Genomic DNA, 18,638 nt, shown 5'->3' on the forward strand with positions numbered 1-18,638 from the left:
AATATAAGATCATCCTCCAATTATTTTCACGAAATGAGTATAATGAGCCAGAAAAGTCACGTAGAAAGAAAATAAATTAAACAATAGAAAACGACGTTTCGATTGCAACACAAGCAATCGTCATCAGGTATAACTAAATTTGAGAGAGAGAAAAAGCACAGACACGGAGACACACAGACAGACACACAAGCAGAGAGAAACACCACAGAGACACAGAGAGAGAGACACACAACATAGACACACAGAGACGTATTCTATTATTTAATTTATTTTCTTTCTACGTGGCTTTACCGAAAGAACCAAAGAGTAATTCCTGCAGTCACGAAAGCTTCAAATCAAGTTTGAGTATAATGATAATTACAATATCTGGGTGGAGTAGTGGCACAGTGGATAGGGCACAGCGCCATGGATCCAGCAGCCCGAGTGTTCACTCCCAGTGCTTATCGAGTTGCTCGTCCCATACTGCATTTGTCCTGCACCGCGCCGCATCCCAGTAAGCAGTTGCTGAGTGAGTGGAGCTCATATCTAGGTGAATGCCACTGCATATTCCGTAACTGGCCGTTTCTGAAGTTTTTCCGCCGATCCCACGGAGAATGACGGCGCTGGTTCTGTGCGCGCGTGCGTTCGTCTCCTGGAAACGTGGCATGCGGGCGGCAGAGGGCAGTGCCGAAAAGTATGTTGTTGTACTGTACTTCTATGCTGCTGCATCTGTGCTCCCCGCCTTAACCAACCCACACCAAACAGCGTGGTGAAGTACGGTGAAGTAAATGCCCAGGACCCGCGCGGCGTATGGAGGGCCTTCATCCCGCTTTGGATAGACAAATGGCTGTGCGTGTGTACTGTAGCTAGTGTGTAGGTTTGAGTTGTATTTAGAGGTGGAACGGGTTGTCTCCCTTGCGATTCGATGATTTGTCCTGATTCTGTTTCACGATTTGAGTTAAGAATCAGCTCTCCTCTTGAATATTGTCGTGGAATGTCGTGGACATCAACTCCACCTGGTTCAAGCACAGGTGGCTGAATCCTGGATTCGAACCCAGGAATTCAGCGTTGCTGGCACAGCGCTCAATCTCTGAGCCAAGTGGCCGCCTCCTCCTTGGCTGTGTTATTTTCTGACACTATGCTGGATGTACGCTTGCCTTCACAGTTCGTGTGTACAAGGGAAAATATTCGATCGTAGAAAAAACACACAATTTCTCCAGGGAAAAAGATACCACGGCGCAATTTGCACCTACGTGTACCAACATACGAACACAAAACGAGCAGCTCCTACGTCTAATATCATCACAACTCATGCTTTGCATTTAAATTGCTGCCTATGCTGCACGCTCAAGCCAGATTCAATTTTCACCTCTGCATTGCGGGGGAGGCGTCCGTCCTGCCGGAGCACTCGCGCAACCACCCCGGCACGGCGTGCGGAAGAGGCCCTCATCCAGCTGCGGATTGACAGCAGGCTGTGTGTAAGAGCCCGCTGAGACCAGGAGCCTACAGAAGTCGTGTTTCTCATTTGGAAGCCTTCTCTAGAAATAGAGCTGCCAACGCACTCGCGTGTCTTCGCCGACGTACGCACGGGCCGGCATTCGAATCCAACTCGTTGTCAGGAGCGTTTGCGATAATCAGATGACTGATTGTCAATCGTCTAGGATTTTTTGCGTCGTATGTAATGAGAAATAGGCCCAGGGTCGAGTAGCCATGCCCGAACTCTATCGCCCTTGAATAGTGCTCCTCTCAGCGCTGTCTCTCTGCGGGAGGTCTCCGACTCGAGCGCAACGCCCCGGCGAGCGCTGAAGCTCATGAATGGATCTCTCACTCTCTCTGTCGTGCATCGCTTGATTTCTCTGTAATCCATTTAAATGGGTTTGTGCGGTGGTCAGGTGTCTAAACTGACCGTCTGACAATTGACCACATGTATAGCTCTTGTTTTCATGCACATGGTAAATCCACTGCTGGATGAGGGCCGCCCCCCTGCCGTGCCGTCATGGGGGTAGTTGGACCATACCTCACCACGCTGGTCCGTGTGGGTGGTTGATAGCGGGGAGCATGGATTGTGCAGAGCAACAGGGAACGTTCCTGTACCGCCCCCTGCTTATAACGTAGCCCTGCAGCAGCCGGTAACACCCGGTGGTCGTCCATCCAAGCACGTGCCAGACTCAGGCCTGCTTAGCTTTCGAGATCTGACGAGACCGGGTGCAACTTCCAGGTGATTCAGTCCAGGGGTCCCCAACCACCGGGCCACGGGCCGGTACCGGTCCGTGGCCTGTTAGGAACCGGGCCGCACAGCAGCAGAAGGTGAGCGGTGAGTCCGCGCGTGGCCCGCCCCCATTGTTTTATTATTCACCACTTCCGTCCGCGTCTCTTTCCCGCACTGCGCACTTGTCTCAGTCACAGTGTTGGTCAGCCCACAAGCTGCTAACCCCTAGTAGCCACAATGAGTAACAAAACAAACGTCGCTGGAGAGCTTCTTTGAAAAGGGGGAAAGACCCAATGAAAAAAATGTCTTCCACGAAACCGGTCCCTGGTGCCAAAAATGTTGGGGGCCACTGATTTAGTCGTGGGACCGCTGGTTTAGTCGTAAGCTCGCGGATTTTACAGCTTCACATTTTGGACGCACATCGCATTTGGTTGCGTGTGTGGTTTGTGTTGGTTTGTGTATTGCGCCGATAGAATTGTGCACGGCTTCATGTAATTACTGCACAGTGCATTCAATGTGTTCCTGCACGCGATGGACAATGGGAATAAGTCAACGGCACGTGTACGGATGAATATAGGTGCGGTAGAAATGAGTCTTTATCAGCCAATTTCTACATTTTTTTACGTTTGATTATACGGAGGGAATTAGGCTGTTTATGTTGACATAATCGTGTTGCTCTGTGTTGTAATGGGAGATGCTAATTCGCACCCTGGTCATCATTTATTCATGGTCTGTTTGTCAGATGTAAGACCGGTGGGGGCATAGGCACTGATCACCGAGCCCACTGAGTCACTGATGCGCTCATGAGGTATCGCTGGATATCTTCCCTATGACTGTACAGAGCACATTGTGCATAGCCGTCTCCTGCTTACTGCGTAGTGCTATATCCACTTGCGTTGTGTATTCCATAGCGGTGTGTCGAACTAGGGTCATTCCCGATAACCGTCTGACAGTTCAGCACTGCTTTAAGCATGCCCGAGTCTGCTGATGAGATACCAAATGTCAAAACCGGTCCAGAGTTTGCTTACGTTGAACCGATTTTGCTGGAGAATAAAAACTCGCTCCTAGATGTTGTGGTGTTACATTCTGTCACAAGCATCACAAGCCAAAAAACAAGTATCGCCCCCTCCAGTAATTTAGTACATTTCCACGATTCAGGGTTGCGATTCAAGATTGAAAAACCTATTGTTTTCATCTCACTTTCTGCATGTATGTTGGACTTCGTTCTGACCGTACGTAGCCTAACGTTGTAATCCTTAGGCTCCCTTTATTTTGTTTGCTCTTTCATTTTAGGCTACAGAATAGTTCTGTCGCCTCGAATGCAGCGTTCGCATTTCATTCGTGCGCGTTACAAATCACGGATTCCTGCACGCGTTATTCTACGCGTTTTATCCCGAGTGCAACGGTCGATGTTGGTGGACGCGTTGCCGCGTGCTCCGTCACGATGCCCGCCACGCTTGTGCTAAACTACCCCCCCCCACCCCCCGTACGTGTGTGCGTGCTCCAGGATGCTGTTGCTGGGCATCCTGATGTTGATCGTGAGCTGGGGAACTCTTGGAGTGGAGGTCGCAGTGTCTGTGGTAAGTTGCCGTGGTAACCGGGGGTCGCGGGCGGTAGTGATGGTGTGGGGATGGAGGGGGGGGGTGTGAGAATGGACCGGCTGGGCTCACGGCGCTCGCCTTGGCGATGGTGATCGTGGAGGAGGAGGGGGGGGAGCTTGTGGCTGGGCCGTTGGGCAGCGGCGCTAATCGCAGCGATTGCTCTCTCTCTTCACGCCACTCTGCTTAGCAGCTGAACAATGAGGGTGGTGACGGTGGTGCGCTGCTGCGTCACCCTCCTCAGTGAGGGTGGTGATGGTGGTGCGCTGCTGCGTCACCCTCCTCAGTGAGGGTGGTGATGGTGGTGCGCTGCTCCGTCACTCTCCTCAGTGAGGGTGGTGATGGTGGTGCGCTGCTCCGTCACTCTCCTCAGTGAGGGTGGTGATGGTGGTGCGCTGCTGCGTCACTCTCCTCAGTGAGGGTGGTGATGGTGGTGCGCTGCTACGTCACTCTCCTCAGTGAGGGTGGTGATGGTGGTGCGCTGCTGCGTCACTCTCCTCAGTGAGGGTGGTGATGGTGGTGCGCTGCTGCGTCACTCTCCTCAGTGAGGGTGGTGATGGTGGTGCGCTGCTGCGTCACTCTCCTCAGTGAGGGTGGTGATGGTGGTGCGCTGCTACGTCACCCTCCTCAGTGAGGGTGGTGATGGTGGTGCGCTGCTACGTCACCCTCCTCAGTGAGGGTGGTGATGGTGGTGCGCTGCTGCGTCACTCTCCTCAGTGAGGGTGGTGATGGTGGTGCGCTGCTGCGTCACTCTCCTCAGTGAGGGTGGTGATGGTGGTGCGCTGCTACGTCACCCTCCTCAGTGAGGGTGGTGATGGTGGTGCGCTGCTACGTCACTCTCCTCAGTGAGGGTGGTGATGGTGGTGCGCTGCTGCGTCACTCTCCTCAGTGAGGGTGGTGATGGTGGTGCGCTGCTGCGTCACTCTCCTCAGTGAGGGTGGTGATGGTGGTGCGCTGCTGCGTCACTCTCCTCAGTGAGGGTGGTGATGGTGGTGCGCTGCTCCGTCACCACCCTCAGTGAGGGTGGTGATGGTGGTGCGCTGCTACGTCACCCTCCTCAGTGAGGGTGGTGATGGTGGTGCGCTGCTACGTCACCCTCCTCAGTGAGGGTGGTGATGGTGGTGCGCTGCTACGTCACTCTACTCAGTGAGGGTGGGGACGGTGGTGCGCACCACCCTCACTGAGGAGGGTGATGGAGCAGCGCACCACCATCACCACCCTCACTGAGGAGGGTGATGGTGGTGCGCTGCTACGTCACCCTTCTCTCGTCGTGTTTCTCTGTTTGTTTGCAGCGAGTCGCGGCGCCGCCAGTAATCTCAGCTGGAATGACGATGTCTTCGAGAATGAATTATCCATGCCACGTGGTTTGAAATGAAATGAAAAAAATTTCACCTGTAAAATCCCTTGATTTATAACATCTCATTTGTACGCGTGTCCAGGGTATCAATTGACACACGCACAGCAAACACCTAATGATACGTTCACTACAAATGTTAATTATTTTAGGTTGTGTGCACAGGACAGTAAATAACGGGTTTTTGTAAGTGATGGATTTTTTTATATGTGCTCTGCAGACTTTAAGCGAGTTTGTCACACTCCAGAAGGCCTCATGTAAAGGCCTATATTCTATTGTTACTGCCACTGCACATGTACTATTTATGATTTTTCCACCCACTTTAAAGTAAGCCACTTAGACCTTGCCAATATTTTGCCAGCCACTAGTAAAATAGCCCTGGGGAGTAGTCATGGAAGGAACAATAAATAGCCACATTCCACAGTAATATTCACAGTCATATTCTTTTTATATTTCTCATTCGGGAATACCCACTGGCTTGCTTGGCCCTGCTATGAAACCCCCAATTCCACACTCCTCACTCGAAAGCCATCGGTGCAGTGGTGTGGATCGTTGCGGGTGCCGCTGTGCTCCGATGGGTTCGCGTGGTGCTCGTGGCGTGGATAGCGGCGTTGTGTCGGCAGTCTGGCCTATCCTGACCCTCTACCACTTCCTGTAATCGTAGAAATAAAATGAAAGTGAGAATCCTGAATTATATATTCTGCAGCTTCAAATGCCATGTTTGACCCACAGAAATGTCTAAACTAAGAATGTGGTTGGTAAAGAACTCCCGTAGCACTTCCCCCATATGAATTATGCACAGCATATTTTCTATATGCTTTCTCCTTGCCCTCTAAACATACCAACTATAAGCCCATTTGTATTCAATGCACATTGTAAGCCACGGGATCATGTTCGTAGTATTTCAGTCTTTCAAAGCTGACTCTAGCGGACATAATGTTGTCAGACTGTCCCAGCCTCACTCTCCTCCTGGTTCTTTATTAAGGTGACTGAGATACGTTGCAACAAGTCAATGTAAGGCCAAGGCTGCTGTTAGGAAACAGACATTGCTCTATTATTCCACAAATCTGTGGACCGTTCGGAGCTCGTTCTGTTCTGATGATGCCGTGGGGCATTTACACGGTCTCCGGCTTCAAGGGCATTGGGCTCGATTCACTTGTCGCCGAATGTTCCGTTTTGTCTGATACTGTGGAAAGTGTCTCTGTTTCCATCACCAAGACCGGTTGAGAACATCACTCAAGGGTACTTGGTGAAGGTGCGAATCTGACCCATGAAGCGTGGTCATGAAGTTTAGCTTAAGCTGACTGCGGATTTGTGTTGAAATGTATCACTCCAAGGTTTTGATGCATACATGTTCAATAGGATTGAAATCTCAAATACTTTTTATATTTGTAATATATTTTTTATATGTTGTATTTTTTGGTTGTACTGAGCTATGGCCCCGTGACCTGAGTTTGATTCCCAGCCACGGCTAACATCGGTGGCGAGCGATATCAAAGCCCCCAATTTCACCAATCCTCACTGACCGACGAGCTGAAGCATGGTCAACCAATCCCGGTGACTGACCCAGCATGGGGAGGCCTTCATCCAGAAGTGTATTGACAAAGGTTTGTGGATTCTTAGTCGTAAATTGCCTTACATGTCTAAGAATCCACTTTGTGTGTAACGGTCTTGTGTAGTAAAGGCATCCTATCACATCCTTTTGTCAATCCATTGCTGGATGCCATATCAGTCATCAGGATCATTAGGGTTGTTTGACCGGCTCTGATATCACTCACCACTGATGGTAGCCATAGCCTGAAATCTAACTCAGGTGGCTGGTTTCATGGCGAAACTCGCTAACCACTGCGCCACCACTCCACCCCACGGTAGAACTCTACTAATGTGGTTGTGTAAGACGTCTGTTGGGGAAGGCCCCACAATGCGTCATAAGCGCGCTTTCATGTGCCAATGTTTTTCACAGCAGACTTAATTCACTCTCAAGCAATAGAAGTCGTTTTTTTGTTTGTTTTTGGGCCTCGTGCCAACCTTGGCATGCATGGTATGGTTATAAAGCACTGTATGGTTCCACTGTGAATTAATTACAATTCAAATCGTGCCCAGTGGCTTCCAAGGGACAATTATTCTATTTACTTTCAACACACGCGGGTAGTTTTTTTCCTCACTTGGTGGCTTTCCTCCATGTCGCTACGAAACAACCGTGCACATTTGAATTCACGAGAACCAGGTTTGAATTCCAGACGAGGCGGCTGAAAGGGTTCCCTGAGTTTTAAAATCAGGATTTACTTCGGTCCACACATCACCAAAAGGGGACATCAAACGAATTCACTTGATTCAATGAATTGGGTCGGGTGAAGGTGAAGGCACTGCCAGTTCCTCCAACTACGCCAGTTTGAAAGAGTGAGCAAGAATGCCTTGGGAAGTCTGATGCCTCTGTGCTGCGTGGCGCTGCGCCCTGCGTTGCCAGCACTGGCACCGTTCAACTCTGATGATAAAAGGATTTCAGATTCAGCTGGGACATGCTTGGGGCTTTTTTCTCTTCTGGGCGAAGGACTTAGTGTTTCACATCGTACCTCATTCCTGGCTTATTACGCAAGCCACAAATTGCCACTCCGGCAACTTGAATGCTCGTTTGTTCAGATAGCATTCTGTTTAAAATGTAAGCGAATTTACTCGTGCCTTATTTAAATGTAAATTGCATTATGTTTCTGTGGCTGTATTTCATCTTTAAATTGGAAATTGTTTTGCGTTAAAGAAGTTCAGTAAAATAACTCCCACGACCCTCCTGGCATGGGGAGTCCTTGACCCAGCAGTGGGGTGGGGAGGCCTTGACCCAACGTTGGTGGGGGCAGGCAAATTGTCCGGGGGTTGAGACGAATGACTGAGTGTCAGTTAGGGGAGGGAACACGCTGAGAGGACGTCCACTGTGAGGCAGAGCGATAAAGTCCGCTCAGTCGCAGGTGCCACACAAATTGTTGCGTCGCAGGGTTGTGAGAGACGGTGACAACTTGGGGAGGCCTTCATCCATCAGTGGACAGAGCATGGCTGATGATGATGAAGGTTGTGTTTTTTTGGCGTTACGCTAACCTTGAGAAGTGGAGAATGCTCCGACATGCTACCCGGCAAAGCCGCTCTCTCCTGGAACACGTGCGTCTCGTATCGACCTCTTTCTTTGTTTTGGCGAGGAGTTTCCGATGGAATTTCTGTTGCTCGCCACAACTCCAACGTTAAATATGTCGAACAAAGCGCCGTTGTTTTGAATTGCTTGCCAGGCATAATATATATGAACACTCTTTGTTGCTTAGTGGTATTATTTGTTCTGCAAGGTTCTTATTTGTGAGAGCATGATTACAAAGTAGATGCATTTTAGCAAGTCCAATGCTCAAATGAGCATTTGAGTGATGGTCCTCTCCTGTTTACCGCCCTGAACCAGTGGTTGAAATTCCACATTCCGCAGTTGACTTTGCTGCAACGTGGTGCTTATTTTATCGACCCTGGAGCAACGATGGACTGCGTTATCCCCCCAAACCAGGACTTGGACTCGCAACCTTCCGATGCGGAGCTGCTCGCTCTATCTCTGAGCCACCCTTGGCAGATTATTTGCAGTGGAGGAAGAAAAGAGGGAAAACTTTACACTTGTCCGGGAATTAATTTGCCTGGAAAATGCGGCAGATTGGGTTTAGGTCACTGCATCAATGAACTTTGCTGCGCATGTTCAAAGGAACGAGAGCAAGGTCGGCGTTATCTTTGCCTGGATGTTCGTTTTTTTGGCATTATGGCTGCTCAAAGAGGGCCGATGGTAAGCGGCCTCTGAAAGGCCTTGAAGCCCACAAGGATTGCTAGGCAAAGGAGTAGAGGAATGTGCGATGTTTGAGAACTCACACGCACATGCCTTGCTTCGGCATTCTAGCCGAGTTTGTGATGATGATGATTATAATGATAGTGATATCATATGGAGGAAAATCAACATCTGACAGTGAAGTTTTGATATCCACTCGAGAGCTTAAGGAGATGCGGAGTGAATCTCAGATGTTTCTAGGGAATGAGTGATCATGGACCGATAGTTGTTCACGAGGTTTTCCATTGTGATGTTTTTCACCCCACATCCGCACTGTGAAATGTCCCAAGTCTCCATATGTCCCTAAATCGTGTGTGAGTGAATGGGTGAGCATCTATGAGAGATTGATCGTGTGAGAGATTGATCGTGTGAGCGAGCGAGTGAGTGTGTCAACGACCCAGCGAGCGACTAGTTGGGTGATTGCACAAGCGATGGTGAGAGTCTGCGTCCGTGTGTGAGCTCCTCCTAGCGTCGGTGTGAGGATCTCTTGCGGTCCATGAGCATCGTCCGCTGAGAGTTACAAACGAGTTATTGAAGACTTACTAAATGGTTACTAAAACCACCATCTGCTATGAAGAGTACATTATGTTCCTGTGAAGTCTTTTGGAGCGGCGACGCAAAGGATCCCAGTTGTAAACCTGCAGGATGCCCTGGTTAATACTGCGGGTGTATTAACTCAACTTCTTCACGCCATCTGGTTCCCATCGGACATTAAAGATCCCCTGACGTCATTAAAAATATTCCATGTTCGGAAAATATACCCACAAATTACTGAATTGTGATTATGCATAGCAATCATCTCCCCCTTCTGGCAGACTTATACCCACTCGCAGGCCAGGTGCCGGGTAACCTCGTGCCACACAGGGTCACCTGCCACTGGGGGTGCCCCTTTCATATGTGTTAAAATGAGTGTATGTGATGCAAGTCGCTGCGTGCCAGTCACTGAGTTCCTTATATCTGGGTGTTTCTTATTTTTTATTGGGTGCAAATGTGAACAATATCCACATCAGACATTAGTACATCGAATGGCATAATCATTTGTTCACTGCATCTCAAAGACTCGGTCCTGCAAGGCGTGCAGTGAAGTTAGGCGATGTCCATGTGCTCGGCATTTAAAGGCCTGAAGACCAGAATCGGCGATCTCGTCGACAATGTGTTCAGGGAGGTAGTTTCCATATCCGGACATCAGAGAGCTTCTGTCCAGGGATCATGTCTTGGCAACTGGGGGAAGGGCAATGGCGTGGCTTGGCCGCGGCTTGCCTGTTTCATTCAATCATCCTGGCAGATGATTGAATGAAACGGACGTCCGCGATGTTCATTGCTCACGTGATTGAATGTGATCTTGTGTTGTTTTGGTTGCAGGGCGTGAGTGACTTCTGCATGGCCCCGGAGAAGTATATCACGAACCTAACACAGGAATATTCCATCATGAGCAAAGGTGAGTCCGGCGGTGGCCTGGTGTATGTGAATAATCATGCATTGTGCTCGTGTCATCTTCAATGTGGGCATTCAAAAAACATGATCATTATTTATCCAGGAATACCTTTGCTGAGTCTCAAGACTCGTGTTCAGGAGAGTGCTGCCTCATTGGGATGTTTGGCCAATCCTGTCTGTGAATATTTGGCCTCGTGTGGGAGGAAAGCGGAGTATCTGTAAAAAAAACCCCACGACACTGCATACGAGGGGGTGACCCTCAGCATTGCCACCTCCAGCCCACACCTCGCAGCCCCATGACACCGACAACACCTGGCAAACCTCACCAGGCGCAGGCCTGCTTAGCTTACGACACCCGACCAGATTTGGGCGCATTCAGACCCATTTAGCCAAAGACTATTAAAATCCTTGACTTTGTTGACTGATTATTCACAGCCAATAAAGTGAGTTCCTGCTGAGATGAGCGCTGAGGCGGTGCTTACATCCTGCCCACTTCCCTGAGCCTGAGGGCTATGAAGAGTACATTACGTACTTGATGGGAGTTCTTGACGCTGTTGTTGATGTGTATCTAAGCACTGTTTATTTGTTTATCCTGTCTGCAGTGAGTTGTGGCGTGGGTTTCGTGTAAACAAGTTGTTGTTGTTATTGTTGCTCTGGTTGGTTTGCACTTTCCCTCCACCCTGCGATGCCCGGCAGCTGCCGACGGCTCTGGGCTGTGGCCGTCTTCGTGCCACAGCTGCTTAGTCGAATGGGGCCTCACCAATGGTATACATTCCACATTCCCATGGTGGGGACGAGCCTCCCCATAACAAAACCACTCTTGACTTTTCCACAAAACGGTGCTCGTTCCGTCACGGACCCCCGAGTGACTAAGGGCCGAGTCAAGCCCCCACCAGGATTTAAACTCCGCAACTTTCCCATCGCGAGCCGCTCACCCGCTGGGCCACATGGCTGCACTGTGCAGACTGATCGTTAAATAGAAGAGCATAATACCATCATCACATGAACTCCGGTCATCTTCGAAGCAGCGGCTTTGTGCTAGCCATTGAACAAAGACGGTCACCGCATCGCGCGAGATTTCAGATGCACTTCTGCGGCGGTCTGGAATGCCCTTCAGATATTAAGAAGCCACTGGTGCTATGCAACTTTTAAATAATCTAGATTGAAAGCTCATTTCTTTATAACTGTTCTTTAGAACTGCTTTATGTGTTTAGTTTGTTGTCCCTCTCCCGCACCTCCGATTAGCGCAGTTGGCTACGTACAGTGCGATAAAAGTTCAATACACGTACATACATACTGCTCTGCGTTGCATCTTGCCCAAGGTTCGGAGCAGAAGCAACGCGGATGCCCCGTGCGCGTCTCGTCGTCACCACATCGCCACGATGATGATCCCCCCCCCACCGAGCTGCGCGGCAGAAAATCCGTGGAATTAGCGAACGCCTGGGGGAATTACCCTGACCGCGGCTTCCGGGAAAAACACAATAATCTGTTGACTTTATATTTCTAATTCCTAAACGGAATGTTGAGTGCAACTGAAAATGCTTTAAAAAAACAATTTTTTGGAAACATCGACTGCTCAATGAATTTGCTTCTCCGTCCAGATCTACAGACCGATGGCTCATTAAGCTGCAAGTCAGGCACGTTTGCAGCCTCGGGCGGGGAATTGCAAGTGGGATATTGTGTTCGCCTTGCTCCTTTCCTCGTGCTCTGCCCTTGTGGGCTGCTCAATCGTCGGAGCAGTGATGCGGAGCGCAGTGCAGAGCTCTGCCCCCACCAACGGCGATCGCTTTTGCCTTTGCATGTGGTCATCGCAACAACAACAACAGCCGCAGCAGCAACGGAGATGATGCCCTCTGCTTACCCAGCAGGAAAGCTTCCCTCAGTCTCAACACTCTCTTTAAGGAAGGCCTCAGAACTTGTTTTCAGGAGGGTCCTGCCCTGGCACGTTTGGCCCTGAGTATTGGGCACGTGAGAGGAAACGTGTTTCATGATTAAATTCCACGTGCAGTCTTCTTCTTCTTTCGCACGGCAGGGCGATTAGCGCCGCCGTGCGTAGGCGTGGGGGTTGCCTGAGCCCCGGGGAGCGACGTTGCGAGCACCGCGCATCCCTTCTGTGTGATCCGTAACGACCGTCCCCCCCACCCCCCTTGTGTTGTTGCAGACGTGTTGCAGTACTACCTCCACTGCAGCCTCCAGACGAAAAACCCTTTCCTGCGGGTGAGCATTGCGCCCTGGCGCGAGCGTGGCACTGTGTGGCCACGTGCTGGTCCTCTGTGCGTGCGATCGCAGCTGTGTTTACCGACGCGCTCTATGAAAGCCCTCGCACACCGGGCACAGTGCCGGATTAAGCTAGTGCGGGGCCTGTAGCATATGTTATGAAGGGGCCCTAAATAAATAAAAATACGTAAATATTTAAACACGAATTTTTTTTACTTGCATAGTAAAGTAATTGTATTTTTTTATTTGCTATACAGCCAGAAAGTCAACAAATCCCTAACCTTAAACACCCAGTAGTTCATAAAAGTTGAGGGCAGTATAGTACTATAGCAATAGAGCAAGTGCAGCATCACTGAACCGGAATTGATAGCTTGAAAGCATTTAGCGCGGGGCCCTTGAAAGTGCGGGGCCCTCAGCAAACGTGGCGACTTGTGCTACGATGACGACCCTGCAACTCCTCTCGCGGGCTCAACAACCCCCCCTCCCCATCCTCTCCTCCCAGCCCCCCTTCGCACCTTCGCCTCCCTCATGAGCGGTTCGGCTCCCACGTCGTTCATCAAACCCATTTCACGCTTATGACTTACGCGACGTTGTAAGCACCGGCCAGGTGGCTCAGCGGTACAGCGAGCGTCACGCAGGCAGAAGCTTGCGAGTTCAAATCCTGGCTGGGGGTTGACTCAGCCCATCACCCCTCTGCGGTCAATGAAATGCGTGCCGCTTCAAAGTCCAGCTGTGGTGTCCTATGCAAAGACTCGCCCCAGCCATGTGAATGTGGAATGTCCACCACTGGCTCAGGGCTGTAAACAGGAGATGAGCACCGCCACGATGCCCATTTGAGCAGGAGATCGCTTTGGCTATCTGTACACGTGAACACGCTCGCACGTGTCAGAATACAATAGCTCCCTTGGTGTTCAGTCGGTTATGCGAGAGCGGTTGCTCTGAATTGTGCTTTGGAGGATTTAATGGGTTTGATCCAGTGCACGTGGTACAGAGTGAGTCACCAGGTTGAAATCTTCACCGCGGATTTTTTCTTGAAGGTTGCCCTTTCAAAACACCACCTGAAGGGAGGTGATTGTGGGAACACGTGTGCATGGATTTGTTTAACTTGTCTGTGTGTGAGTGCGTGTGGAGCAGTGGCGCAGCGGTTACCACACTGAGCTGCATCAGTGGCAAACCTTGGGCCACTCTTATGTCCACTCAGCCTTAAATGAGTACCTGGTATGGTGTGCAGATGCCAAAAATGGGGAAACAAAGGTGGAAATGCATGGTGCTGACCATGCCACCCCCTCGTAGATCGTGACGGCCTTGATAGGTGCTTGTTGGCACAACAGTGCGACTGTGGATGTGTTGTGGGATGTTTGTTATGCGTGTGTGTGCATGTGTGTGTGTGTGTGCATTCATTCTTGCCACGTTATCTTACTCGTGCTTTGGAGATGAAGCCACTGTTAGGGATGATTTGCTACTAATGGAAGGTGGTGGTGGTGGTAGCATATTCAGATATGTACACTGGAATCTGTGTATGGACTGTGTACTCCAGTGTGGGAGTTTCCAAAGTACATTCCTCAGGACCCACCGCCGTTTCACTCCCCACGTGTCTGATGACTGTTAAACACCTCGCACGTGACGACGTGCGAAGCAGATAGTGCTCTCTGCATCACGTGTGTAATTTACACACACTGCGATCTCGGTCTTCACTTGAATCGGGTCTCTGTAGAGCGAGCGGATTCAAATTGAGAGACAGATCCAATTCAAATTAAGATTGAGATCTCATTGTGTGTGCGCCACGTGGGACGTTTTTGAGCAATCATCCGGCCTGTGCAGAAAGACGTAGCGCGGTGGTGGGAGGCGGGGACTGGCGTTTGGGATTCTCTGCCCGAGTGGCCGTTACACCCGAGCCCGAGTGACCGTGCGCTCGCCGCACCTGGGCTGCCGGGCTTGTCGATCGTGCCGACGTTGTCGCGACGTTGTCGCCCGTTTGTCGGAGCACTGTCGGGGGCGTGTCTCCTGCAGAAGATGACGGGCAGCCTCCGCATGCTGTCGGACTTGCAGTCCTTGGTGCTGGAGCTCATCATCTTCGCTGTGCAGGAGTTCCCTGCCATGCAGGTAGCGCTCCCACACTCTGCACACCTCGCACAGAGCAATTCTTTCACGGAGCCGGTTTTACATTTTGTTTTGTTTAACGGCAAAGCTTTTGAGCAAGTTTGTTTTTTTACAGCACTTGACGAGCCCCCTGCAAATATTAAAACACACATACATCCCACACAGACACCCACTCAAGATACACAAAACTCGGTTCACACAGCACAACATTCACCACGCTGTGTACAGAACACCACTGTTACCATCCACACCTTACCCAGCGCACCCTACCCCAAATCTGCACAACACGGCACGAACAAAGCGAGATGGAATGTTTTCAAGTCGAGATCAAATCAACACAAAGACACGTCGCGTAGGCCGTAGAGACGGAAGGAAGCTGCGGACACGTGTGTGTGCGAGCGCTCACTTTGGTTCTCCTATCACCTGGGAGGCTTCTTGTGGCCCCTAGAGAGCAACTCAACGATCTCTGCTCGAATTAATGCAGACATTTACAGGGTTATATTTACACAATTAACTTCAACAATTAATTAGGTTGGGTGAATTGAGTGCCTCCGTGGACTGTTACCTCGAATTCCAGAGCCTGGCAGAGTGTTTAATCTGTCTGAGCCATCACTCTGTCCAAATTCAACCTCTTTTCATCTGAAGTGTGTCCTTAATGATGAACAAATTAACTCAAATTATTAATGACCAGGTGGCAGTTTACTAATCTTTTCACTCACAATACTGGTGCAATTTACAGCAACTGTGGGAACAGCATGGCGAGTGCGACATTGGGATATTATATTTGAATTGCATTTTGTTATTTCACTTTCCATCTACGTTCTCCTTAGGCAAATGACGGGCCAGTGTGAGGTTCAAATGTATAAAATGTGTAACGCGCCCTCACTCGAGGACATCGCTTCTCGCGCTTGACGACACAAAGCACAGCGGCCATGGCAGGGTAGCATTCGTCCCCGGGCCCCTGCGGCTCCGCGTGCCGCTCGGCGCTCCGGCCTCGTTATGCTGCCACAAGCGATAGCTCCGTTGATAAAAACGCAGCAGCATTGGATAACCAAACGTGAATTTCGAAGCACACTTTTTTTATCTTTTAAGTAGGTTGTTATACTAAAGGGTGCCCTGACAAAGGTTAATAAGCAATTATACCAGCGTTGTAAAGGGACAACTTAGAAACAAAAGGTAATTGGGAGGAAGGAGAGGATGGGTGAGTGTGGGAAATGCTGTCACTACTTATGATTTAACATTTTTATTTCTACAATCATCGCTTTTGCTTGTTAATCCACTCGTGTTCTCGCTCATTCTTTATGATATTTTCATTATTCACTTGCCACCAGTCCTACCCTTTACAATCGGTCCGGACTACGGGACAACTTTACTATAGCTATTTTGAGAAAACTGTAAGTAAGCGTTCAACAACAAACACATTTTGGGTTTTCTGATGGCTGCTGATCACTCGAGGCCATCAGCGGTGTCTACAGTGAAACCTGTGTACAGACCAGGCCAAGGGCAAAGTCAATTTGCACCGGCTGTCCGCAAGTTAATTTACGTGGATCTCTGTGGACTGTAAACTTTGTAGTCAGTCATCGATTCGAAGAACCAGCTTTGTTTCACCGTTTGCGTCGTATTTTCATGATAGTTTTACATTCATATTGAATTTCTCGTGCTCGTTACGTTTCGGTGTTAGCTGATTAAATAAAACCGTTGATATGTTTTACATTAAGCACAATATTTATCTAGAAAGGTAAATGTAATCATTATCCTGCTGGCAAATATAGTTGAAACTAGTAGCTGTTTATATGCGGACACTTTTTTTGCAAAACTACAGTGGAGTGGCAGGTGCAATGAAAGGATTTAATAAACACAACTGAACGGAAACAAGATTTTGAAGCACACTAACGCAGGTTTTACTGTAGACAGACTAACGCAGGTTTCACTGTACACAGACCGGCCTACAATGTTTTTGGAGAGATTTGATATCCCATTTGAGTCGAGAATGTGTCACATCAGCAACGAAGCACATACAAAGTGAAATCTAGATTGGACACACGCATCTGTCAAGATTTGATATATGCTCAAAGTGGCAACAGTCTATCTAGGTACATCAACGTTTAACTGGATACCTAATCTAAAAGTTGTAACATGCCAAGGATTTACATTCATTAATGCGTTGGTATGCAAATTAATTAATTAATATGGTGCTTCATTAAAAAGCAAACACGACTCTTCTGCTTACAAGCCAATGCCTCATCACGGTCAATGCAGCACCACCAGAGATAATTTACATAAAAACACAGATGGCCGGTTAAAAATGAAACTTTAACATTCACAGATTTAAGATATGTTTGCGAGTAACCATTTTTAAACATAAGCCTTTCATATCTGAACATTATAATAAATATGGGTTGGAACCTTTGCCCCATCGCATCGTTTGAAGTTGGTCGTTGCAGATACAAAGGCTTTTACCCTAGATTCCTAAGGACAACTTTGGCTGTGATCTGTAAACCATAGAGCACACCACACTGGGTTCAACCACCACACCGCAGGTCACAGCCCTTGTCTTTCTGCTTCTTCCCTCGCACTGCTCTCTTCTTTGGAATTTCCTGCGACCGTCTCAAAGTTCGTACAATAATAACCTTAATTAACAAAACACGTCATCTCTTCTCTATTACAACTTTGATAGTGCCGTTTGCTGCTGGCTGCTTGACGTTTTGGGCCTTTGCGCTCTGGGCTTGGCGACTCTGTAAGGCGCATTCTTGCCTCGGTATCACTCACGCCACTTGGATCTGATAATGCAATGTGTGATTTTAGAAAATGAATCCATACATGTTGCACACTCGAAATGAAGGACGTGGGCAGGTTCTCCAAATCGAGGGCAAGCACATTTATTTATTGTGGTTAATATTAATCTTGGGAAGAACAGCACCGTCACTCTGTAAAATGCAACAACACGTGTGTTACAACCAGCCTTGCGCCCGAGTCGCCATTAACCATGTGACTGGTATATCCGCGTGGTTATTCATTAACCCTTTCTCTTAAACCCAATTCTACTACTGATAAACCATCTTTGTCTTTGACAATCACATTTGCACATCACTATTCGAATATTACTTTAATCCTAAGCTGTATGTCTATCTATACCATCCACTTATATCGATATATTACACCCATTATATGTACTGTATGTGTACAGTATACCTACTGTATCGCACCATTGTACAGCTTACTACTTTACATGTGTTCTATTCTCAATAACATTGCAAGTAGTTATACTCTGGGTACATGGGCATGGTTATAGACTAAACAGTATTAGAGTTAGAGAATTACAATGACAGTAACTAATTACAGTGCGTCATCCCTTTACAATGCACAGTGCTAAAACGCCTCTAATTGCATATATCACAAACAAACAATTCAAAGCCAAGCTTAAAGTCTAGAACAAGTCTAGAACATTTATATAACGATCAAAAACAACTTTTGGGTCCTTTACCTGTAAAATGCAACAACACGTGTGTTACAACCAGCCTTGCTCCCGAGCCGCCATTAACCATGTGACTGGTATATCCGCGTGGTCATTCAATAACCCTGCCAGCCACCTACAGGCCCGACTCAGTCATCACATGCTGCTGTACACACATGCATTGATGCACTGCACAGCACATCAGGACTTTCACAGAACCACACTTTACTCCCTTGCTGCACAAGGACATACTTAAAAGAGTGATCCATTCCTAATGTGCCACATACATCTGGAACGGCACGCGAAGCTCATCTGGCTGCGCCACTGAAGCACCACGCACGCACCCACGCTCACACGCACGGAGCGGCTGGACCCACACGGGGACATCCACACACACTCAGCCAGGGAAGCCTTCGTGCTTGTACGATATTGGCCTCCACGGCGTCGTACGCTAA

General features: G+C 48.9%; 1 protein-coding gene and 1 long non-coding RNA gene across 11 annotated transcripts in view; one reads left to right on the forward strand and one right to left on the reverse strand.

Moving 5' to 3' along the window:
• LOC144719172 (protein tweety homolog 1-like) overlaps positions 1 to 18,638 on the forward strand; it is a 126,694-nt gene that overhangs the window by 76,084 nt on the left and 31,972 nt on the right. For both annotated transcript variants that reach the window (XM_078595050.1, XM_078595051.1), the window contains exons 6-9: positions 3,696 to 3,768; positions 10,341 to 10,416; positions 12,574 to 12,629; positions 14,640 to 14,732. In XM_078595050.1, the coding sequence (XP_078451176.1) occupies positions 3,696 to 3,768; positions 10,341 to 10,416; positions 12,574 to 12,629; positions 14,640 to 14,732 (298 nt within the window). The remainder of the gene's footprint in view (positions 1 to 3,695; positions 3,769 to 10,340; positions 10,417 to 12,573; positions 12,630 to 14,639; positions 14,733 to 18,638) is intronic.
• LOC144719174 (uncharacterized) lies at positions 5,570 to 18,449 on the reverse strand. Of its 9 annotated transcripts, none has more exons than XR_013585544.1 (5): positions 18,214 to 18,449; positions 14,551 to 17,326; positions 11,702 to 11,817; positions 10,522 to 10,650; positions 5,570 to 10,385 (listed from the first exon to the last, which is right to left on the reverse strand). It is a non-coding gene; the product is annotated as an uncharacterized LOC144719174 (long non-coding RNA). The 9 variants fall into 9 exon arrangements; XR_013585541.1 differs by having other exon boundaries at positions 14,551 to 17,336; XR_013585545.1 differs by having other exon boundaries at positions 14,551 to 14,748; positions 18,214 to 18,440.

This window comes from Lampetra planeri, chromosome 5 (assembly GCF_965212315.1).
Source record: "Lampetra planeri chromosome 5, kcLamPlan1.2.h2, whole genome shotgun sequence".
In the NCBI taxonomy this organism is placed as follows: domain Eukaryota; kingdom Metazoa; phylum Chordata; class Hyperoartia; order Petromyzontiformes; family Petromyzontidae; genus Lampetra; species Lampetra planeri.